At 42.0% G+C, this 25,240-nt stretch overlaps 1 protein-coding gene across 7 annotated transcripts in view; it reads left to right on the forward strand.

Moving 5' to 3' along the window:
* Window positions 1-17,096: 17,096 nt before the first annotated feature.
* The window catches only part of MARCHF6 (membrane associated ring-CH-type finger 6), a 54,367-nt gene continuing 46,223 nt past the window's right edge, over window positions 17,097-25,240 (forward strand). For 5 of the 7 annotated variants that reach the window (XR_012623445.1, XR_012623446.1, XM_074825820.1 and 2 more), the window contains exons 1-3: window positions 17,097-17,164; window positions 21,962-22,061; window positions 22,863-22,936. Coding sequence is in view for 5 of the 7 variants with exons in the window: in XM_074825820.1 (XP_074681921.1) it covers window positions 17,146-17,164; window positions 21,962-22,061; window positions 22,863-22,936 (193 nt within the window). In the remaining 2 variants the exon portion in view is untranslated. The remainder of the gene's footprint in view (window positions 17,165-21,961; window positions 22,062-22,862; window positions 22,937-25,240) is intronic. The other 2 variants (XM_074825828.1, XM_074825860.1) reach the window with 1 other exon arrangement.

Consider the following 25,240-nt stretch of genomic DNA (forward strand, 5'->3'; position numbering starts at 1 on the left):
CTGCCCTTTTCCTGGATCCAGTGATAACATTTTAAACTCCAGCAATGATTTATTTCAATGGTAAGTGTTCCAATGGACCAAAGAAGGAAAAGAATGGGAATTCATTACCATAAGGGCAAAAGAAATTATTATGGTCCTTTAATGTGATCTTGCTACTGATGGACATAAAATGGTTATCAGTGTCCTTAGAACTATTGCTGTGCCACAGCTTGCAGCAAGGACTCAAAATGAAATCCAGTCTTTTCCAAAGTTGACACCCTTTATCTCTACCTTATCTCCTCCCTAAAACTTCTCTTTGTGCATTTTTTTACCAAAACAAAAATAAAAGTCTCTCTTTAAAGGAATATTTTGTGCCTTTTCAAAGAGCTATATCTACTTGCTTAGCAATTTCAGATTTCTCCCTCTCAAAACATTTAAAAGTAGTTAGCCTTTCTCTGCTGCCAACTCAGTCTTTGTGGCCCAGTTTGCCATCACATACCTGGAGTACAGGATCCTGATTTAGCCCAGCTCGCTGCTTCTGCTCAGTGAGATACCAGCTAGATTTCTCTAAACACAAAAAGAAGAAAACCAGTTCTGCTGACAGTTTTGCTCCTGCTGCTGCCCATCCAGTTTCCAGGTCCTCTTCACCTCTTCTGCAGACTTTGGGATTGGGAGGTGAGGAGGAGAGGCTTAGCACAGGAGTCATCCCTACCGGAAGGCGTGGCGACAGATCAGGCAGAGAGGCAGGGTGCAGCAGGCTCCACATCAGTTGCCTTTTGCTCTACCCTTTATTTATTTATTATTTAAGGAGTTTAGAAAGTCAGATGCACACAAACACTATACTGCGCTTTTTTCATCTCTCTAAATATGTGTGATTCCTAACAAAATAGTATAGAGAAGTTGAAACAAGGCTGCTGAATCTTATTGTCAGCACACTTCAGTTTTCCGGGAAAATTTCCCCTCCAGACTTGTACACTGCAAAGCAAATGATGTGTGTGATACAGCCATTTAAGACACTGCAGTATCTTTGGACCTCAGCATTTAGAGCTGAGACATTTAGCATCAGTGGTACATTTGCTGATGCATTGTTAAATTCAGAGATGCATTTTCTTATAGTATATTCATGCACTTTTACTGTCCATAATAAATGTCTTTAATGGACTTTCTGCCAAATTAAGATGAATCTATCCTGGCAAACTTGCAGCATAAAAAAATTGTGGAAGTCTCCCTAGCACACAGATTAAACATATTACAGCCACACCCACAAGTATTCTCAACAAGTCCAAAAGTGTTCAAGGTTATTTTTGATTAGACTTGCTTTCAGCAAGTTAGAAGCATTTGAGTCTGAGCTGGTTGTTATTGATGGTGACTTGTTGAAATTTTCCATTCCTATTTTCATACTGGCCTTATATACAAGGCACATTAGCCTAGCCCTCAGGCTGATGCCTACTACAGCTTTAATTTTCTCTGTGTGTGCACATGGTTTGTGTGTGTGTGTGCATGTTGGGGGGGAGGAAGGAGAGAGACAAAAGAGCTCAAAGAAAATGGCAATGTCATTTCAAGTCAAAGATCAAAGAAATCTTGATTGTAAGTGTATATGACAAATAAATCCCACAGTCACTCTGTAGATCCTCAGCAGTACTCTGTGGCAGTGACCACTGTGTAATCTAAGGACTAGGTAAAACAGGTGATGGTTTAATTCAGTTCACCTAACCTCAGACATTTACAATGAGGATGTCTGTATGTCAGCAAGATGTCTACACTCCCACAGTTGTCATCAAGATTTAGGGTATGATTCACACTCTATGGGTGTCTTCTTTAGAATGAAATGGATAGTCCCCTAGATGCCACCAACTGTGCTGATCCTGGAGTTTAATGGCAGCCTACCCACCTAGTGCAGGTGTAGATTCCTGTGCTGAGTGCATCATCAGTCAGGCAAGGTGAGTCCCACCTCTGAGTGCTGTGGGAGCTACACACAGCTCAAAATTAAGGTTTGTCATGACCAGACATAGGGTGTTTGTCCTGTCTTACCTGTCAGTAGCTTTGCGCATCAGGATTGTATAAGAAACCATTAAAAAGATTACTTGTGTTGCAAGGGAGGGAGTGGGCAGACTTCACTGAAAAGATCCGGTTTATACTTTGATATTAATGGCATCTTGCTTGAGCTTGCCTAACCGTACCTGGGTGGGCCTGCCATACTCAGATCCACAAGGCTGAAGTACTGTCTTCCTACCTTGGCCCCCCCCCCCAGGACTTGTGTCTGTCCGAGCTGTGGTTCCCTGTGGAACAGATTGGGCCAGCAGAACCAGACATCTGATCGCACATGCATCTCATGACTGTAAATCCTGTCTTCATGGCAAAATCTCTAATTGGGGGTGGTTAGGGTGAAAGGAGAGCAAAGGACTTGCTCTGCTGTAATGCAAGCCTTTGCTTGCACATTATGATTATGTTTGAACTGCAAACCCTAAATCATTTAGATCTCCCATACTTGAAGAGACTGTTTCTTCCTCCATAAGATATAATCACTTCTGTAATGAACTCAGGATTATGGAGTTTATTGCACACTTATATTTCCTACAGTCTCAAGCAACTTATATATTTATTTTTTTAAGTCTGCTGTGAATATCTCTATTTTTAGGTGGGTTTTTTTTAAAGAAAAAGAAGACAGCTGAGGGTTGGGATGAGCACAACAGATTCACTTGTTCAAACACACAGTGGTCAAATTTCTCCTTCACATGAAAGACACATATGGTTTTTGTTGGTTGGTTTGGTTTTTTTTTATTCCTGAAGATTTGCGCCAATACTCCTCCAATTGCTCCTCCTGGCTGTATAGAAATGGGCGTGGAATAAAACCCCAGAGTAAATCCTCACAGCTGTTGGCTGCATTTTTAGCTGTATGTTAGCATAAGAAACAAGATCCTAGGAAATGCAAGCCTCCCGAGGCAAAATAGAAAGATAGTTTCTCCCAGACAACTATTGGAAGAAAGGCAAGAACTCTGCTGGCATCTAGTGAGAATCCAATGGAGAGACCAATGGACAGGCTTAAACACGCCCCATTTGCCATCACCTGGTACAGTATTTGGAGTGCTGCTGGTAGCAACAGACTTGTCAGAAAGTTGAAATCGTTACAAATGTTTTATTCATGTTGTGAAAAACCTGTTCAAAGCACCTACGATGAGTGCTCCGCTCACAGCCTAGAAGCTGCAGACAAGGCAAGAGGGACGGCGAGGCTCCCCTCTTGTGTCGCACGGCTCCTGCCAGCAATAGCTGCCTGGTTAAGGGGTTAACACCGCTGAGGGTACCTGGTGAGAAACCGGTGGAGAGGATCTCTGGGAAGGGTTAGCGGAGAGTCATGGTGGGATGGGGTCAGAACAGCACAGCTCTGCAGGGCCAGCTGTAATGCCAGTGAGTACCCAGCACATGACCTGAGAGCAAGAGGCATACCTTGGGACTTGGGTGGTTACAGGAGGGGAGTATAGCTAGTCCCTCTCACACAAATTCACTGAAAAGAGAGAGCCTAACTAGTGGGCTTGTAATTTGGAGCTGGGTTTGTGGCTTTTGTTTCTGTATGTTATTCCGATTCCTTTCCCTTCATCCAGTGAAAGGCTGTGTACCTAAACTTATCTACAGAGTCGTCCCTTGGGAGTGAGGAAATATAGTTTAACAAATCTGATTTCATTTTCCATGTTTCTGGCTTCAGTCTCTAGTCAGTGTTTGAATAAGACCCTTGGAAATTGAGCCAGCTCTTGTTATTGCCTATCAAGGCCTGGCAGGAGGTTTACACGTACAGCTACTTTCACTGTCATCAGTGGAAAACTAGTCTCACACTTACAATTTGTTCTTTGTCATTTACCTAGCATTGTACTCTGGAGTTCATGACTGCCTTTGCCTGGAGCATTGAAAGAAATCTCCAGGAATTCTCTGATTTAGTTAGTACTGAGCCATATCTGCTCTTTCCCATGCTTTCTGCAGTGTCTAAGAAGAAAGGCTCCGAAGTTTCTCCTGTGTGGGAGTGACCTTATCTGCTTCATCTGGTGCAGTGCTGGTGTTCCCCGCACTGAGCAAAGCACCTGGTGTTCCTCACAGGGCACCAGGACCCAGGCCAGGGCTACTGCTGCTTCTTTGCTATTAATTGTTGCATCTCTCACCATGCTCCCACTCCCCTGTGCTTTTATTTGCTGCTAAAAAAAATAATAGACTGAATCTGCCATCATGTCTCCCCTTTGACCATCTCACCCTTGCATCTGCCCCTTTTCCTGGCTTTCCACTTCCTCTCTGCTCTCCCATCTTTCTGTCCTTTGCGTTCCATCTCTGTAAGTTATTTGAAGCCACCAGTGTCAACTGGTTTCTGGTTGTCCCTTTTAACGTCCTTCTGAGTGTCCCATCTCCCTTTTGAGTAGGTGAGGATCAGCTCTTGGAGCATACAACTGCTTTTGTCTCCAAAATAAAAAATAGGGCTCTGACCACAGGGACAGAAGGATGATCTGCAAAAAAATGTTTTCAGTAGGTATGTTGCTAATTTGCTTGTTGGCATGTAGAACTGGTTGACTCAACAGCTTCTGGGTTTCTCATGACTGGTTTGGATTAATTTTTACCTAAAATAAACTGTGAATGCTTAGTCTCAGATTTCCTATTTTTGCTGAAAGAGCTTGTGGGATTTCAGAGGGCGTGTTTTGTGAACTTTATGGAAAAAGGGTGGAGTATAACTTTAATTACTCCAAAGCAATAACTGGAAAACTATTTTAATATTGCAGATGACATGCAAAGAGGCTTATTAAAATTACCTAACACTGTCCAGGTGTTTCTAGGTTATTCAGTAGCTCATCACTTTATTAAAAAACACTTTTTGTTGAATTTCAGTACAAGGCACATGATTCCAAATATTACAAATAATAACAAATTAATAGCAAGATATAGGGAAAATAGTAAATTTTGGAGCAATGTCTCAAAAATAGGTACCCAAGATCAGAGGCACCATCATTGTTGCACTGAACACTATAAATAGAGACATGAGCAAGGCAACAGAATTAAGATTACTTGGAAATTACGGTTACATGGATAATTGCATGGATTAAGGGCTTATTTCCTTATCTGAAAACCTGAACATCTATTTTCTGCATGACTTAAGAATATCTCTATTATATTGTCTTACCAAATATTTTGTCTTCTCTAAAACTACAAAAATTTGGAATCCAGAAATGACTAAAAAGTACTTTTCCTTTCTGTTATACACTATTCAGACTCTTACCTTCAAAGATTAATTCATTCCACATATTTAGTCATATGAATTTTGTATGCAGAATTTTCCCCATAAAATGTTGATTTAAAAATACATATATTTGGTCTGTTTTGCCCCAGGGCACAAGTTCTTTTTTCTTTTTATTTGGGTTTTTTTTTTTCTTTTTCTTGGTATGAGTTGTCCCCTCAAACAAAAGTCATCTAATGCTCATTTTTTGTTTCAGGAACTTTCTGGCATTAATCAGCTGGAAGGGGGTAATTTTGTTTGTTTGTAATTGAGGCTGTGTTTGCACTAAGATATAAACACAATTTCATTCTTCACTACAAATAAGTTGCCTCCAACAAAAAGCTGCATCTTGTGCCAGTAGAATTTACCCCACTTTTCAGAAGAGGCAACTTGCATGAGTAGAAATCTGACTTTTCCTCTGTAAATTCCCAGGGTGCACTTGAACAGTTTGATTTGGCTGAGATTTTCCAAGAGATCCTTTTTAAAGCCAAGAGGACCCCAAACTTTCCACTTACATATGATAAGCCCTGTAGGCTATACATCTTCTAGATGAACATTTAGGGGTTTCTTCCTAACTGGAAAAAGGGGAAATGTTTGCTACTGTCACTGATCAATCAACAATTCTGGAAAAAAATATTACACTAAATCAGTGTTTTAAACTCCAAAATTTTAAACAGAGTGCCAGGAAAAAAAAAACATTCTTCCCATGTTTGCTCGACTTTAAAAGTCCTGTTTTGCAAACATGTCTATGCATTACTAATCTTGGACTGGATCCAGGCAGCTTTGGACTGTATCCCACAAAGCAATACAGACGCCCAAGTGCAACATCAAAGCAGCAAGTTTAAGGAAAGTAAACATAAGAGCTTCTAATTATATTACAAGGTAATTACCACACATAAATCAATTCAGAGCAATCAAGGTACTTTATTAAATACATTTGCACAGAGCACCTGTTCTTACTCTTTTTCTAAAGCGAAATAATGAACTTTGGCCTAGCAGAAAGAAATTACATTTCAGTGTAATCCTGCAAATTGTTGAGTCTGTGCTGGGAGTGAGTATACCTACCCTACAGTCTGTGCCAATTTAACAAAATCAGTTTCTAAGGGTCCCTGAGCATATGGTGGAGTAAACACATAACGGAGGGTCTCAGGAGAAAGGGTCCAGGCAGGGAAGGGGCCAGCCCATCGCGTGTCTGCTGCCCCCGCGCTGCCCAGGGCAGGCACAGGCAGACACACAGGCCACGTGCATTACGTGTGGAAGGGAACGCTTGGGACAAGGAGGCCAGCCAGACTGCTGTCACTGCCCACCCTGTCTGGTTCAGAGAGGACGTCTGCGGCATAGGCCATGAAATGTAGTGGTGTGGAAGATGTTGTCTCCCGCTGCCCACCTGGACAGTTAAAACTTTTGCAAAGGCTATTTGTGTGGAAGCAGCCATGCCAACAAAGAGTGAACTTCCAAGCTCGCTCTTCCACAGCTCGTTTGTGAACTAGTAAATTTCAAACTGAAGGTTTCAGCAAGGAGAAAGCATGAGCTTAAGCAGAAAACTTTAAGGCCTTATGAGATTTGCTCTTAAGGGCTGATATTAGCACCTCCACTCCTGACAGTTTCCAGCATACTGCTTCCTTCTGGTCTGAAACAAATGGACCTCAGTTGCCTGATAGACCCACAATGAGATCTCAAAGAGCTGACAAGTTATGGGCTGTGAGGCAAAAAGCTTAGGGCCACCTTATTTGAGCCTTCACAAGGTTCCTCTCTAAGGTGCTTTGATTTTCCCTTTTTTTCCCCAGGAAGCTGTAGAGATGATGGTTTGTCTGCACTTGACCGTAAGACAGGCCCCTTCCAGAGCCCTGTCTTGAGCAGCTGCTCAGACCTCAGGCCAAGCTTGTCTGTTCATTACAGCCTGTTCTCCTGGTTCAGGAGGAAAAAACAACTCAAACCTGAAACCCTTCCCCAGCAAGCTGGAATCAAATCCCCAGTCACCTGCCTCTCTTCAAAGAGACCAAAAGTCTGTACCACAACTTATTAGCTTCCCCAGATCTCCCGGCTTGCTTCTAAGTTTGCTTGAGAAGCCGAGATCCATTTTTTTGAGTGCTTTCACCAAGCCAGACCCCAGTGGGTTTCCTTTCCTCCTTGTGCAAACCTTTCCATAAGCCCAGATACAAACAATGAACAAGTTCTCCAGCATGTGGATGATCTTCCAGGTTGTTATCTGGATAAAGAGGTGGAGGGAAAAAAGGGAAATTAGCCATCTTCTCCACAGAAGGAATTCACAGTGTGTCTCTACCATCACATAATCTTTCTCATGAGAGAGTGATAGATTGACACTAATGGGATAGCATTTGTCTGGATGACCATACAAAAAAATAAAACTTGCATATAGAGGAGATAGGAATAATGCTGGTGGAGGAAGTCTTAGGTAGGCTGGTCCTGAAAGAAGGACCCAGGACTTTCTATCCAAGACATATGTCCTCAGTGTGGCTTTGAAGATTTAACATAAATATGCTAGGTCAGAGATCCATGTTCAAGCTACGGCTCCACCACCGCATTCGTGAAGAGACTGCCATATCCACATGGCTACTTCTTACCCTCTGTCTTCTCTGGGAGATCCTGCCTTTGTACAGCCACTTATGTTTTCACGTGAGCAGGAACCAGAAGCCTGATTCCTCTTGTTCCAGTCCAATACCAGTACACTCTTAGCTATTCCAACATTCCCTCTCTGGTTTTAAGCAGAAATTGGTGCCTGCTGCTTATCTCTTCCCCTGAAATTTCTTCAGAAGTGGCACCAAAACTGAATTTTGATCATGTTGATTTTTCTGATGTGTTTATCCTAGAAAAAAACATATCCAGCTCATTTCAATTCCTTAGAGTTAAAACCCACAACTTAGCTGAGCACCACCATTTCTGTATATTATCCAACAATCATGATAAGTTCTTTCCTGTGAGAAAAGACATAAATGCCAATATTTTCAAACTTAAAGCTCTGAGAGCTAAATAAATTCCCAGGGACAACTACATATTATGTTAGTTGAAAGCAAACAGTAAGCATGGCATGACTCAGAAGAACAGCAATGAAACTGCACATTCCTCAGTGAACTTGTGAATTATGCAAATAGAAAGTCAGAAATTAAACAACAGACTCCTGCCTTGGCATTTGTAATTAAGGCTCTTCATTAGCGTTCAAGATGCTTTTATAATATAGGTTTGTTAAAAGGCTTGTTTTATGTTTTCTGCTTTGATGAGATAAAAAGGTTTTGTGAAGTTTGGGAAACAACTGGTTTCCCTAAATGCAAACTAGATTCTGCACGTTTCACCTGGGTACAGTTCAGAGTAATGTTTGATGTGTTTATGTTAATCTTTCAGGTAGCTGAACTACTGCAGTCATGTTGCTTACTCCTGGAAACCTCCCAGAGAATCTGCAGACTTCAAAGGCTGTCTGTTAGGAATTCTTCATATTCTTTAGATATGGTATCTTTTTGAGGAACTCTTCTTTCTGTGATCTCCCAACAGCAGCTGAAAGCTAACAATTATAACCTCCTTATCACACTTGTAACTTTCTTTTCTCTTGTACTAAATGGCTTTCCATTTATCTTAAATGTAAATTTTACAAAGAAAAATTTTTTTTTGCTGAGTCTGTTTTTTTCTGAAAACAAGAATTATACGTTTTTTCCAGCTTGTTGTCTCCAGATTTAAAAAAAAAAAAAATGATCATGACTGAGATGCTGAAGACACCAAGCTCAAGCCAACTTCTGAAGAGCCAAGCTAGTACGCGTCCCAGTCCTACAATGCACACCACTTTCCCAAGGCCCCACTCACTTTAGTCCCTGGGCTCCAGGCACGACTTTGATTTGTCCATGGAACACAGCACTAAATACATGTGGCAATTTTCTAAGTACAATGGATTTAGGATGGACATCCAGGTGAGTGAAAATTTGTATCTTTCAGCTTCCAACTTTCATTAAAATATGGTCATATTAAATAACTGAAAATGAGTAGGCAAAGAATCTTATTGAGTGTCTGTGATTATATGTGGTACTAAAGTGCAGGACATTAGTCAATACCTTTGAGAAATTGACAGAGATCGATACAGTAACTGGAATATACCAGGTAGGGAAAGTGTGATGGAAAAATAGATGGAAAAGTCACTGAACTGTAATTAGATTTTACTAAATGGTTTGTTGCTCTGCATATTATAAATATGAGTTTCCAAAACCAGAAAGAGGTCTTTAATGTCTTTCTTCTCATGCATCTTTCAGTGGCAATCTAAATTCAACCCTTTTTTGGTCATGATAGCTGATCTGGAATTGATCCTACATCCAAAATCTACAAGCCAATCCAAAGTATACTACAGGTCCAAGAACATTTCATATATAATCATGAAAGATCTATTAACATAAATACATCAATATATTTAACATAAGCATACATTTTCAAACCCCAATTTTGGACTGCAGTGAGAAAATCTAAAGCAGAAAACCAAGCGCAAGCTGTCTTTGCTGTACAGATTTCCAATTCACCTACATTCACAGATCCCCATTGCTCAGAAAAACTAGATAGCTCTGGGTCTCTCCTCTCTTGACCTACTTGGACTTTCTCCTGTCATTGCAAGATAAAGGCTGCTGGTGAGAACACATCAATTCACACACACATGCTGCTCAGTAGGACTGTGCTGACATGCTGCCAGACTAGATCCAATCCTTTAGGGCCAGGCTCACACAACAGGCTCCTCGCATGAGACCATTTGGTGTGTCAGTGCTGAAGCACTCCCACACCCCATCCCTGCCCCCTGCCTCCTTCCTGGTGGGGAGCTAAAGCCTCTCTCTTTCCTCTTGACTTTGGACTGCTTGATACTGCCAACAGGACATTTTAGCAGGTAGCATTTTGCACAGAATTTCCTAGACTTGAACTAAAAATTCAAATGTCGTTAGGGTGAGAGTGACCCCTACCCTGGGCCCTCATCAATAAGGCAAGGTTAGAAACTCCCAGCATGTTCTTCCCACCTCACCCTGAAAAGTGAGACAAGGGCCAGTCCCTGGGGCAGGAGCTGGGACTGCTCCCCGCTGGGGCTCAAGGAGTGTCACACTTTCTGCAGCTGACTGGCGGCAGAGACCATCAGACACCGGCACATCGTCCTGGTGCTCCTGGAGGAAGTGCTAAGTCTCCAGATCTTTCTCCCCAACCACCTCCAGCCCCAGGTGAGCACAGGCAATAACTGACCCAGCTCAAGTGGTTCTGGCAGTTGTGGGATGTGATCTGGGGGTTACTGCAGTGAAGATACAGCAAGATAGGGCAGCCTGAAGCAGGACAGCAGATCAGAAGCCCCTGGTGACTCACTCCTGCTGCTGCTGCTGCTGCCGGTGCAGGGCAGCTGTGCAGGATGCTGCTTCTGATGTTGAAGGCTTCAGACACCTGGAAATGCCCTGGGGCCCCTCAGGTAATAGGCTTTATCAGGTGGCAGCATTCGAGGCGATGCGTTTCCTAACCTCTGCACCTGCTCGTTTTACGGCCCATCAAATTGCCAGATGGCCCCAGCTGGGTACATACTACCATGGTCCCTGCCTGGCTGGCCCACTGCCTGCCCCAGAGATGCTCCATCTCCTCTGCCACCCTCTTCTCAAAGTTGCTAAACCACCTCCTGGGGCTGGAGCAGAGGTGACCTCTTGTGGCATCTGTAGAGCTGCCACCTCTCTGGATCTGCCCGTGCTCCTGCTCCCAGTCTCCAGGTCTCCGTTGCCATGAGGCTCTTTCACTGCACGTTCTGTAATCCTCCTGTGGACTGAGATTGGGCTGATTGACCTGTAGCTCCCTGGATTCTCTTTCTTCATCTTGAAGATGGCCGTGACACTTGCCTTTTCCCCATTTTCAAGGAACTCCGCCTATTACCAGTTCTTGACTTCTTCTAGTCTCTCCTCCCCCTCTTCTCTCAGCCACCTGCACACACACCCCTCCTGACTTGCCAGACTCATCTTGGCCATGCTATTCACCATAATCCTTTCCACCACGCTTTGCATCTGTACAGCTCAGGAGTGAGACTGAGGGAGGAAAAGGGTGTTGTCCATGAGCCTTTGCTTTCCTTGAAGCTACTGTGAGGTTCAGGCCTCCCAGAGAACCTCCTGCCCTTTCCTGTATAAAATTGTCCCCTGCCCTTCCACAGAAGCAGGATCAGGAACTGGATCAGGGGGACCAGGAGTATGTAAGGAAAGCAGAGATAATGCATATCTTCAAGAGGTTGTAAATAACTTGGAAGACCCCTGCTTTCCCTCCTGGTAGAAGATCAGTGACAGAAGAGGAGAAAGGAGGAAGGGAACCAAATTTGAGGATCCAGGGAAAAATGAAAGAGAAGGAGAACCCCATTTGCCAACCTGAATATGAAAGTCCTGACTAGAAAATTTGGTGCAGGTTTCTGACAGCAATTTGTGTTCTCAGGATTCAGCTGATAATGAATCAGAAAATACAGGCTCTCAGAAGACTCTTCTAAAGCATGGATAAACTAGACAGACACTTCTAAAGTAGGGACTTTCCCAGATGTTCTGCTTTGCAAAGGATGGATTCCAAACAGACTTGTTCTCAGGAGCTGAATGGGGAAGTTGAGCTCCTCAGATACTCTTCAGACCCTCTGAGGATAAGGCTGTGAGAAAGAAATGCCATGCACTACCATTTCTGTGTGTTTCATCATCCTTGTGAGATGACTTTCTTTAGCACCTTTAACCAGGCTGAGGCCCTGGCAGAGGCCCATCTGACATCATGACTGCATTAAAAAAATGAGTAGAACAAAATGTTTAATTGATCCAATAAGAAGAGTCAAGAAAATGTAGATTTTGAGTGGTAAATGTTTGATTTTCCATGTCAGTCACCCAGCTGAAAAGCTACTTCACTGAACCAAGCATTTTGCTCTCTTCTTTAGACATCAGTGGTTTCTTCACTGTATTCACCGACCCTGCATTGAAGGTCGTACACACAGCAAATACATTATTGCCATAGGAAAGCAAGCAAAGAGTGGGTTTTATGCCCGAATTCTCAGTGTGCAAGCTACAGTGAAGTGAAAGTTACTACAGAAATCAGACAACCTCATAAAACAGAGGTCACTGACTCTGATCAACCTGTAGTAACTCTGACCTTTAGACCATAGCTCACTTCTCCCTGGCCATCCTTTTCTCTTTTGCTGCAAATGTTTCAGAAAAAGTAATGACAAGTCATTAAAAATCTAAGTCCTTCTGTATTTCTCTCCTAGTCAGTGCAGCAGAAGCACAGGCAGAAACATGGGTGTTGTCATAGAAAGTATCTGTGGTGACGATATGGATCATTCTCCACAACAGACACGTTTTCTTTTTGGCAAAGCTCACAGTTTTAAATGAAGTAGAACTGAACCCTGCCCTAAGGAGTTCAATTTAATTTGGTTGGCAATCATAACCTCCAATCACATCTGGAAGGTCAAAAAAAAAAAGGCTTCTGGCAAAGTAAGATTGCTCCTGCTAAATATTGAGGATAATCCCTAACTGCTATCATCTTTAAGGATATTTTCACAGATTTTTAAAGACATGAGAACCAACGTGTCCTCAGAAGGACCTATAAGCAGTTGCTTGACAATGGTAATATGGTTCACACCACACCCTCTATTACCAATGAGAGCAAGGAGAAATACGCAAAAAAATCAAAACCAAAAACATTCTAATCTAATGACACAAATATCTAACTCTCTAAAAGATTCACTTGAAGTTGATGGAAGTGTCTTAGGTAAAGAACTGTATGCCTCAAATGATACTACAGTTATTAGGAATGGGATATTCCAGAAGACAAATACAGCCCTTTTTTTTTTGTTGTTTTGAACCCAGGAGCCCTTAACCGACCAAAAGCAGCCACAGAGCTCTGAATCCCAAGTAGATTAATGACAGCCATCCGCTCCACTCTCAGCATGACAGCGGGATCCCAACCAAGTTGATAGGACCTATGTTTTAAACAGAAAATCCACTGTAATTAATACATGTGAAGAGATCCCTGCTGTGTTTAAACAATGTAATTTGGTGATGCACGTTCTGCAGATCTTGAGAAGAGTCATGAAGTTCTGAAAAATATTTCCTTAATGCATGGAAACAGATAAGTGTCAATCATCCAAGTATTACCTAGCTTCTTGAAATCTAAACATATATAAACAGCCTTGATTTTCTTCTCAGTCAAACCTATTACATGGTGATTTCTCCTGTAATATCATTTTAGACTAGGTAGTTTACACTCTAGCCAAACCTCACCTCTTAATGAAAATGCTAGAGGGCATAGTTTCTTTTTTTGGTTGAAATGTTAATAATCCATAGGACAAACCCCAGTGCACAGCCAAGCATCTCAGAAATATTTTCTAAAATAAGCAGATCTAGACCCTATATCATGGCTGTGTCTGATGGTGCTGAGCCATTATGTCCATCCCTATATTTATGTTCAGTGAAGTACTGCTACACATTTTATAGCATACAGCAGGTGTGCAAAACATGAATCACAAGTCACATTTTCATTCAGGAAGGTTGATTCCTCAGGAAGCTACTGATCATAGCCTAGGTTTGGTAAGAAGTGAACATCAGCTGAAAGGAAACACACCAGTCAATACTAAGGCTTCAGAGTCTGTATTTAGCATCAGTGCAACAGCCTGGGCCACCCTCCTGGCGCAGCAGTAAACGTTATTACAGACGCAGTACATCTGAGACCACTTCTCTCCATCTCTGTGCCATGAATCCGCTGGCACAGCAGCTACCTGCTGGTTAGGGGCAGCTTTATGAGATGGCATGGCAAAATGGCCAGTCACCAGGAAGCATGTCCTCTAAAGGCCCTGCAGTGCACGGTGGCCGTGGTTTTCACCATGTGTTTTTGTAGTCCACAGACTTTTGTGCCTTCTGGTTGTGCCAGGCTAATTTTCTGTAGGCCAAACTTTGTGCTACATGCCAGAGCTCCTGCTCTAACAGTTTCTCTCCTGCCACGGAAGCTCTAGACCTCCCTAGCCATGGTGCATCAGTTGTTTCAGAAATAGATACATGTTTACCCCAAATACTGCCTGATTTTTGAAGATACAGTGGCATCCATTCGGTTTTCCGTAAGATAATCCATTATGTTTTCCACATCTCTGTAACTTGCTGTTCATAACCAGCTGAACCATTTTTGTGGTGAGACTCAGGCACTCACAGCTGAGGAAAAGAACTAGGGCAGCACTGAAATAAATCAAACAACTGATTAAGAAAATAAATGCATTTTGAAATGTTCAGCTAAAGAAAAACTGAAAAGCATTAGCTTTTGCTGTTTGGCTTTTTCAAAATAACTGTAAAAGTGTAAGGGAATAATTTTTATGAAGTCACTAGAAATGTCATATGCTGGATAGTTCAATAGTACAAAAGCTGGATGGTTTCAATTTTGCAATATTTACTTTGTATTCTTTTAAGAGAATTTTGGAAAAAAGACAATATATTTTCTAAGCATTTAAAAGTTACAAATCTAAAATGTTTTACCGAAATAAAACCATGTTCAAAAGCATCTTGTATTTTTTCTGCTCCTCCCACCCACTCTAAATATGGTCTGCCTTTTGCCATAACCTTCTGTGATTTGGGGTTACATCCATTACTGTCTTCAGTTTCCACCTGTAAAGTTTCCTTATTTCCTCTGTTATCCAGATAACTTCTTTGGAGCAGATATTATTTTTTCCATATCTTTGTCCAGTGCCTGTTGGCACTAATTCTTGACCTTGATGACAGTCAGAAGCTAATAATAATCTCTTAACATCTTCCTTTGTACCAAAGATTAAGAACTACTTAAGCCATGGGTATTTCTGAGGTGAAGAAGACCTAACATATTATCAAATAGATGAGGATTAATAATATGTTCACCAAAAACACCAAGAAGGCTGAGAGAGAGAGATTTAATTTAATTCAGTTTACAACAAAGGATTCAATTTTTTTTCTTTTCTGTTTACAATATAACGGCCTGCCTTCAACTCATGTTTACTGGTAAGCTGTTGTGTAGCCCATGCTGAAACACTGAGTAAGAACAAAATTTTGGGATTAATTCTCTCAAAATGCTGAGAAGATGGTATACGTGTAATGTTTGTTAGGCAATTTAAATGGCTGAATAGATAGATCCAGACAGGAATGAAATTATTCACTGCCAATATATAGCAACTCATTTCAAAAGCTTTCATCTAATTTAAAAAAGCCTACCATGAAAGACTGAAATGGGAAAATTATATACATTAATCCTGCCATGGTCTTTGGAATGTGAATGCTAATTTAGAAACTTCTATATGACATTTAATTTATCACAGCAGAGTAACAATAATGGTTACGTTTGGGAAATAAAGAGTGGGAATTACAAATGTACTTGGAAACCGAAGGGCCCCATTTCTTGTTTTCTTCGTCTGTTTTTTTAATCGATTTTCCCTTGTTCAGACAAATTGAATATACTGGCATTTCTCATATCCTCAGTACTATGCTGGCACTTTTTTAATATGCCAAAATAATTTGTCAAGGGGAAAATGAGCTTACTTTTACAATAAACTGATTTTTTTTTTAAGTTAAAAGTGGGAGTTTTTTTACCTTGCCTTTCTGAGAGGGAGGACACGGAAGGGCTGAATATGATAGCATAGCCCATGTGTTTTATTGCAGCACTTTAATTATACACCTACTGGAGAGCCACACCAAGCCTTCACATTTTCCTGATATATTTTGCTTACACCGGCCAGTATCATATACCCTACCAGCTTGAAGAAGGTAATCTTGAAGGTACTAATGTGGTTAAAATTGAGGGAGAAAGAGTTATAAAAATTGTAACTTGGGCATGTGCCACCTCTGCACTTTAAGTCCAGACTTGAACTACCATCCACTCTACTGCTGACATGATGGCTGAAGGTTTAATGCAAAGGATTTAATGACTGGTTGGACACAAAGGGTCATATGGTAAAGAGAGCTGAAAGTTGCTATGACTTGTTGATCAACTAGAGGGGTTAAAATAGCTGCCACAATGGAAAACTAGAATAATACACACATGCACTTCATCACTATAGAATTTCTCTTTACCCTTAATAAAATGAACTTGTTTTCTTCCTTAATAAGATTCTTGTCCACTCACCAGAGGCCACCTGGTAACTCTGTGCACCCTGCAGACTACGAAGATTTAATGTATGCTGTCTCAGCTACTTAGGCCAGCAAGACCTGAAAACATAAATGATTAAGTTAAAAGAGATTTCTGTGTTTTACTGAAGAGCTTAATAGTTCTGTTGAAAATTTCAGGCTTGGGAAGGAGAGCTGGGATTTGAAGAAGCGCACAGTTTAACTGCTTCCCCCGGGGAGGCAGGGAGCTGCTCCCCAAGGAAACCTGCGGCCTGCGCTTTCCTGGTCCCTGAAAACACTGACCCTGCCGAAAGCTCGGCCGACTTCATGTATGAATGCGATGTTTGGGGTAGAATTTAGGTTCGGTTTTAGCTCTATTTTGTCTGAATTCGTGCTCTTCCCAGCACCGCCGCTGCCCAGAGCACGAACGCGTCTCTCCGCCGCGCCCGGCGCCTCCGTGGCTACCAACCCTGCTCTCCCACTCGCCCTGTGCCGCCCTGACTCGCTTCCGCCCGCAGAGGCAGGGCCAGGCGCTGCCGGAGGGGGGCAGTCACGGAGCAGCTACCGTCGGGCCGCCTGCACGCCCGCCGCCCCCCCCGGCCCTTCCCGGCCCGACCCGGCCCGGCCCGGCACGGCAGCCCAACCCGGCGCGGCCCCGCACGGTCCCCCCGCCCCCGGGCCTCCCGGCCCCGCCACCCCCGCCAGGCGGCGCGCGCGGCGAGGGCGGCGCTCTAACCCTGCCGGCTCGGTGGTGCGGTCTCTACGGTGCCCGCACCGCTTCCCCGCGCGGCCCCGCCCCCCGCGGTCACACCACCCGCTCGGCCGGCGCTGCGTCAGCCAGACAAGATGGAGACCGCCGAGGAAGGTACCGCGCTCGCGCTGCCGCCGCCGCTGACACCCCCCGCACCCCCCCTTTCCCGGCCGAGCGGGGGCTCTGCCCGCGCTGCCGCGAGGGGTGAAGGCGGGGAGGGGGCGCGGCTCTGAGCCCGGTAGCCGCTGGGCGGGCCGGGGGCTGTTTACGCCCGGCGGGGCTTCGCTCACCGGGGCGGCAGGTGCCCGGGCCGTCCCCTGCCCCCCGCGCCCCTCCTCTGCCGGGCCCGCCGGCCTGCGCGGGGCGGGGCGGGGCGGGGGGGACGGCACACGCGGACGGGCACACGCGGACGCGCGCGCGGGCTGGCGCGCACGCGGGGGCCCCTTACATAACCGCGGCCCTTGGGAGCCGGGCGCTGCGTGGGGGTGGGGAGGGTGGTGCCGCCGTAACACCCCGGCGCGGCGCCGGCCCTCACCGGGGCTCGGCCAGGGGCCTCGGGCGGCGGGGACTCGCCGGAGGCTGCCGCGGGCCGCGTCCCGTTGCGGCTGGGGTTTCGCTCGGGGGCGGCGGGGCGGGGGGCGCGTTAAAGGTTTTGTGAGAGGAAATGCCGGCGCGGGAGGGAGGCAGAAGCCGGGGCGCTCGCAGCGGGGCGGCCGGGGGGAAGGGAAGGGGCTGCCCCGAGCCGCGCAAAGTCGTCGCCAGACCCACTTTTCTCTTGGCCGGCAGACGCTGTCGTACCCGCTGGTGTAACTTCGCGTGTTTTAAATTTCCACTTTCGGCTGAATAGTAACAGCAGCTGTAGCTGCTGCTTTTGCGAGGTTAACTTTGTACGCTGGAAAATCTGCGTGAAAAACTGAAATAGTAAAATGATGCAGGAGCTGACGTGTTTCTCTGTCTCTTCTACAAGAGATACATAGTAACTTTCCTCATTTTAAAAAAGAAGTTGCCAAGAGATCATAGCCATGGTGTTTTAATGTGTAGTTTCTTTTTTTAAGGGTATTGCTTTACTTGAGGTCAAATGTGGGTATGTTTTGTCAGCACTTTTGCTCTGCTCAGATAATGCTCAGGAACTACGTAGCTCAAGCTGATAATGCAGAACTTTCATAAACCAGGACTTCATATTGTAGCGTAAACCAAAATAAATAAAGGATGTGTGTTGTGCTATGTTTCTTGCAGTATTTGAGCTTTGTTTGTCATCTTAAGCAATAACTACAAATACACATTGCAGTAGTGAGTCAATTCCAAGGAAAGTGTTTTGTGTCTTGGCTTTTGTTACTTTGGCATCATTTTCAATGTAGCTTTTTATCTAGTGGCACTTGATTTTCCAGTTTGAGAGGATTAAAAAGAAAAAAAAAGCTGGAAAAACATGAAACACCAGATGAAATGACAGCAGCTTTGTAGAAATGTCCCTTGGGTTGTGCTGTAGACATCTTTAGTACCTGTGAAAACAGATGGTTTATCAAAATATTAGTGTTTTTAAAATTGCTTGCTGCAATGCTGTCATGCCTCTGCAGACCAACAGTTACTTACACTGATGAAGTTAACATAGTGAAACTTTGATTGCTTGGCCTCTGGTTGCCCAGAAAACCTAGATTATTGCAAACTGTGGATACTCGGAAATGACCAGCTGAGTAGGTCATTTTTGAAGGACCACTCCAGTAGTTGGTAAATCCCTCTCTGTGGATTTAATTGAAAGAACATAGTTGATGGCTTGTTACAGGATGTTAACAGTGGTAGTCTTTGATCTTACCTGCTTTTACAGGACTTAAGTAGGTGAAGGGAGGGACAAGAAAGAGAAAGAAGAGGGGGATGTTAATTACATCCTAAGGCATTGTCTTCTTTAACTAAATCTTCATGTTAAACTCTACACTTGGAATTTGGACTTTTCTGGTTTTCTATACAAACACACATATACATGTAGCCTTAGATATTGTATTGTAGTTTTATCAATATTACCCTCGAAAGCTGAGTAGTAGGATGAAAGTAACTAGTCTATATACTCACTTTCCATAAATACCACTAGAATGTTACAACTTCTACAGTTTCAAACTATTGGAATTTCCCACTATTGGAATTTCATGACACTTGCCAGAATGCTGAAGAGACTTCCCAAGGTTAGAAAGCTTTAAACACTAGGAGCAGGAAAGACTGCTAGTGCATTAAGGGAGATGAAGTCCATGCTCTAACATTATTTTGTGCCTGAACTTCTGCTACAGTGTCAGATGGACTTTCCTAACTATTGCTACCCCGTTAGTGGTAGTATGGCCATTCGGTTTCTGGTGCGTTTCTGCTGGACTGAATTGTATTGTGGAGCTAGAAAACTTGACTGGATGGTGAGAGGTCAGGTAAGAGGCAGTTTAGGGTAATAATGGTCAGACCTATGTGGCAGCTTCCTCGCCTTGGAATGAGTGTGAAAATTGCTTCTCCATAGCACCCAAATGCACCAGATACCAGGTTTTGATATTTCTGTCTTTCTAGTTAAATCAGTTTGTTGCTACGTAACATAATCTTCACTTTTGGATACTACAGTGATGAACATGCAGTTAAGAGAGGTGATAGGCAGAGAATCATTCCCAGGGGGAACAAAAAAGGACTGCGTTACCCAAGGTCATTCTTTCCAAAACACACACATGAAGAATGGGGTGCAGAGTGTGTGAACAAGTGGAAAAATAGCATCTGTTACACAGTGGAATTCCCTCTGAATGTGACAGTAGGTCATAAGGTGCATATCTTTACATGTACTTCATTGGGGTTTATTGATTTGAAGCGATCGGCTACTTAACAGTCCAGATTGTTGCACTCATAATATGTTTATTTGGGTTTATAAAACAAGTGGGAATAGCTAGAAATTCTCATAGCCTTTGAAAAAATAAAATTGAGGTTTACCTTATTTTAGTAACTTAAGGGAGGAAATCCTTTTTCAAATAAAGAATTAATTTGTTTTCAGTAAAGCAAAATATGGGTTTTTTCCCCAGCAGTCTTGAGAATAAGTGAACAGTCTGCTGTGAAAGCCAATGGACCATTAATGAGTGGGTTCAGAGAGCTATGGGGGTCTTCAGAGAACAGTGTGCTTTTAACTTGCTTTCTTTGGTGCCAGAGAGTATTCTTAAAGCAGCGGTTTCGCATCCTGTCTCTTGTGCTGGCTCTAGCGCTTGTCTGACCCTTTGTGAGGCTGATGCAGTGTACAAAGTTGTCAATTTACTGTAGTGAAATAGCTCAGCTTGGAAGAGTGCTGGAGGAAGGTGGGCATGCCACAGCTAGTGGGTAGGTCCTGCTCGTCAGTTGAAGAGACCTGTCCTGTGCAGTTACCTGGAAGTACTTTCTAGGATAGAAGAATCATTTGTTAGGTGAAGTAGCACTTCTGGTTGCTCTTGTTGGTGGAGAAACCAGGGGCTCTTGATGTTTGCAGCGATATGTCATTGCTCACTGTGGCTGTGACAGAAGTACTGTCTATGTCTCTGTAGTGTCACTGATGTGGTACTGAATACATGTTTCTGTTAATTCTATGGTTTTGGCCTGCCTGAGTGAATTCAAATCCTTTTATAGATAGAAAATTATTTTTTTCTTGGGAATCACTTGAATTCTATGCTTTGTGTGTAGAAACTGTTCTAATACTGAGCGAACTATCGATATGGTCTTATTGTGACTTCTCTATAGAAAAAAAGATATTTTAATGTTTTGCACCTTTTAGAGCATGGTGTAGACAAACATTGACTTTTGGAGATATCAACCAAGAACAGAGATAGGTGATTCAAACTTGAAATTGCGTATTTTGAGTACTCTTACATCAGTACTTTAAGCTGGTATTTTTCTAGCAAAGATCTCTGACGTGTATGTTACACTCTTGCAGATTTTCTGGATATTGGTTGATAGAGAAATAATTAACAAAAGAGAAAATCCTAAACTTAAATCTTCTATAGAAATGGGCATTTTATGTTCATTTCTTTAATAGAAGTAAAAGGGGGAGTAAAGGGAAGATACCGCGCATCTGTCAATAAGCAAATAAAATACTTGATCTTTATTTATATCTAGTTGTGTGTTTAAGTGCTCTGGATAACTGAATGGTATTGAAATAGACATCTGTTCTTTGGAGGGAGAGGTTTATACTCACTACTTTGTCCACAAAACATCTTGCAATCTTTAGTTGAAAGAAAATGTCAAAAATAGAGAATAAAGAAGGTGCAGGACCTATTGAAATATTATTGAAACTGAAATAAGAAACAGAAAATATCTTTCTTCTTATGACTGGACTGTAGACTGCTAAATGGATGGCCTTATTCAACTCAGGTGGCAAACTCACAAAATACCTATTTCTGTTTATTTTGATGTGTTTTTTTCCCTTTCATCAAGAGCACCAAGGAATATCCATGTTAGGTTCAAGAGTAGCAAATGGTGTGTTCAGGTCATTGTTAAACATTAGTAAATTGCTTCTGCTCAGCCTCTGTTTAACTTGTTCAAATCTCAGATGGACTTTTTCCATTTCAAAGTGTTCACTTTCAGGAAGATTATCCTAAACAATCTGTATGTTGTTTTACTGATAACTTTTTTAGGCAAAGAGCACCTCTGCATGTCGTTTTACTGTGTCTATTTCCTAAAAATCTTAAAAATATAATTAGACATGGTTTGTGTTTTTTATAATGTGATCAGGCAGATAACATTCTTGTTGCTTTTTCTGGTGATCTGTCTAGTCTCTCATGTCTTGCATGAGATGGAATCTGTCTTTCATCCTCTTTCAATTGATTTCGGCTTCATTTTGCTACATAGCAAAGTTTCTAGAATTTAATTGTATAATTTGTCTTGTAAATTTGAGTTCTTTAAGCAGTAGTGTAATAAGCTTTGTGTCCTTGTCAGCAGATATATGCAGAGTCTGTCGGTCTGAAGGAACTCCTGAGAAACCCCTCTATCATCCATGTGTGTGTACTGGCAGTATTAAATTTATCCATCAGGAATGGTGAGTTCTGTGTTTGTGAGTTTTTTTAATTTATTTTTTTTAATATAACACATTAACATGTCTCTAAAAACAGTACTTCCTAAGTCTTCAGGTTAACTAGTAAGAAAATCCAGTTTTCAGTGGAAATGTCTTAGGGGTTTTGCTGATTTTTACATGATGGTTCATTACACTTCACAAAGAATTTAATAATTAATTATGAAAAGTACTGTTAATTGTTTGTGTTTAGGACTACAGTTCTACTCATATGTCAGCTTTATGAAAACTAAGCAGAAAAATCAGTATGTTTGGGCTTTTACTGCCCACTTATGAATAAAAAGAACATCTAACCTCATAGCAAGAAATAAAAATACTCAACTTTTTGGTCATTTTGAGGTGCATGGTTGATCAGGAAAATGCTAAAGTGAAAACTATAATTCTGGTCTATAGCACACATTCTTTTTGATGGTATTTTAACAACCATTTTTTCACAAATACAACAGTTCTGAATCTTAGCTGTGTATGTATATGTGTCATATCTTGAAATATTTATAGAGATTGGTGTCACTAGTGGGTGTGCTTTATTGGTAATGTAAGGGATGTAACTGAAGAGTCACTATTACTCAGTCAGCTTAACTTTTACTTTTTGAAACTTACTTGATGGCCTAAATGGACTTAATAAGCATGCTAGTTTAAGGCCTACCTTGATAGTACCAACATCCTGATCTATATTTGAAAATAGAGAATTGATGTGTTTTCCTTAATGGGAGGGATAAGGCGGAGGGATGTAATAGCATGTTTTAATATGACCACTTTTTATTGCAGCTTAGTTCAGTGGCTTAAACACAGCAGAAAAGAATACTGTGAATTATGTAAGCACAGATTTGCTTTCACACCAAGTAAGTACGTTTTACTGGGGTTTTTTTTAGAATTTCTTTTATTTTTGTCTTAGTATGTATGAAATGATTACTTTTTCATTCAGCATGATAGATTCAAACTTGTGTTTTAACTTCTATATTCTTGTTTGAATTGCAGTTCTTATGCATATTATTGCAGACTGTGTACATTGTTTAAATAATGAATAATCTGGTTCTTTCATAATCTTACGTGAGCCATAAAAGAAGTATTATTCTGTATCTATTCTGACTGCCTCAGTCCCATTCTTTTATTGCCAGCATTAGAGTGTATGGCATGTTTTCAGCCTCAATGATAAATGTGAGTGTTTGGAAGTCTGAATGTTAAGGTGAAACCCCTGCAAAATTTGAATTTGAAAACCAGTTTTCAGTTACCTTTGTACTGTCCACCTGCAACACTACCATATGACTTTTGTCAGTTTCAATTCAAATGGTCTTGATAATTATTCCACTTGCATTTCAGTCAAAATACAGTAACTACCCAGTATTACATTGCCTTTTATGTTGAGATTCAACTAAATAAGTTAGGCTACTTGCGATGAGGAATGACTGTATCTTTGTATAGTTCCCCGAGGATTCTTAATTACATTTTAACCAATAGTAGTAGAAATAAGTGAGGTCCTTTGGTTTGGTGGCAGACTAGGCTCATTATTTAGTATTGCCAACTTATTGCCTGTTGAACAGGTAAAGTAGTTCTTGTGCTACATGTTTTTCTCATTATAATTATTTGTGCTGATTTATTCTTTACAACTGCTGAGCTCTGTTCTTCATGGTGCAGATATGTAATTTAAATTTTTTTTTAAACTGAGGAGTATCTGCACTGTAAAAGCTGTCTTGAGATGGGAAAGATGATGAGGTTTGACTATTTTATGTGTGTGGTACAATAAAAATCAAAGCTCCTTTTCAAGACAGTAGGTCCCAGTTAGAAGGATAAGTGCTCATCCCCTCTCCTGCTCCCCTCTCACCTTTTTCGGGGTTTTTTTGCTAGTTTTGTACATTGGTAGAGAAGACTGAGGCTAAAGAGCCAGATGGTTTGGTTCAAGTATTTTCTGTTCTAAAAATCCTGTAATCTACCTTCCTTCTATATATTGAACCTCAGAATTTTCCATTTCTGCCAACAATTAAACACATTAGACCATTTTTTAAATGGTCGGTAGAAAAATGTACAGTATTAACTCTGTCTTACCACTGAGGAGAACAGCATGTTTTACGTTGATGACAGCAATGCTTTCGGGTTATTCTTTTTAAATACTACAGAGACCTGTATAAGAAATGTAAGAGAGATGTCATCTGCTTGCAGGTTTTATTTGTTAAACATTTTTGTAAAGACGTATAAGCTTTGCAAATTGAGAGTGATCCCTGGTTCTGGACTTCCTACAGCTAATTAGCCACTTTCAAAATTGCATTCTCCTACTAGGTCCTCTACAGAATTTTGTGTGCAGGACCAGAAAACTGCATTTCAGTGATATACTAGTTGTTAAGAAGAAAGAAGACTTTCTAGTTTTGTATGGAGAAAAAAAGACAAAAGTGTATAGTGTTTTCCTTAGGATATAGAAAAAAGAGGATGACAAGTCCTAAATGAAATACACTTTGTACGTGTGTTACTGCTGATACTAGAAAGCTTATTCACTGCCCTTATCAACAGAGGTGTCCCTGCAGAAGTTTAATCCTTGACTGACATAGCTGTTACCCGCACAGCTTGTAATGTAGTTGCAGATTATGGACACGTGAGAAAACATAATTGAATTACTGTGGTTTAACAAGTTACCATTTGTTATAGGAACCATGAAATTGATAAGTGAACCTCTTTCTTTCCTGTGTAATAGAGTACTTCCTCCATATTCAGCCTCTAGCAAAGGTCTGCTTATCTTCCTGTCACAGGCTGGCCACTCCCCAGACTGAGCACCCTCAGCTGATAATGTTTTCTTCTTGGCTTCCCACATTGCTCAGTGTGCTTTTTTCCTACCAGGCTGCACACAGCAGTAGCATGTGTCAGGTGCCTAGCACAGATTCCTCCAGCCCTCTGTGCCCAGTGTGTCTTGTTTCATTGTTTCCCTTGCAGCCAATACTCATGCAGTTATGGTTTCCTTAGTTTCTCTTATCCCTCTTTATTTGGAAGATAATGTGGATGTCCAGTCTGGAAGCTGGATCTGCCTGTGGGAGCTGGGAAAGTGTCACAGGTGCTGGAGAGAGAGTAACAAGGGAGAGGTGGGATTGAGGTATATGCCAGTCATCCAAAACAAAGATGGATCTGGCCTATAACCATACCAGATTTAAAGCACTTTCAGA

The sequence above is a fragment of the Strix aluco genome, chromosome 1 (assembly GCF_031877795.1).
Source record: "Strix aluco isolate bStrAlu1 chromosome 1, bStrAlu1.hap1, whole genome shotgun sequence".
Classification (NCBI taxonomy): Eukaryota; Metazoa; Chordata; class Aves; order Strigiformes; family Strigidae; genus Strix; species Strix aluco.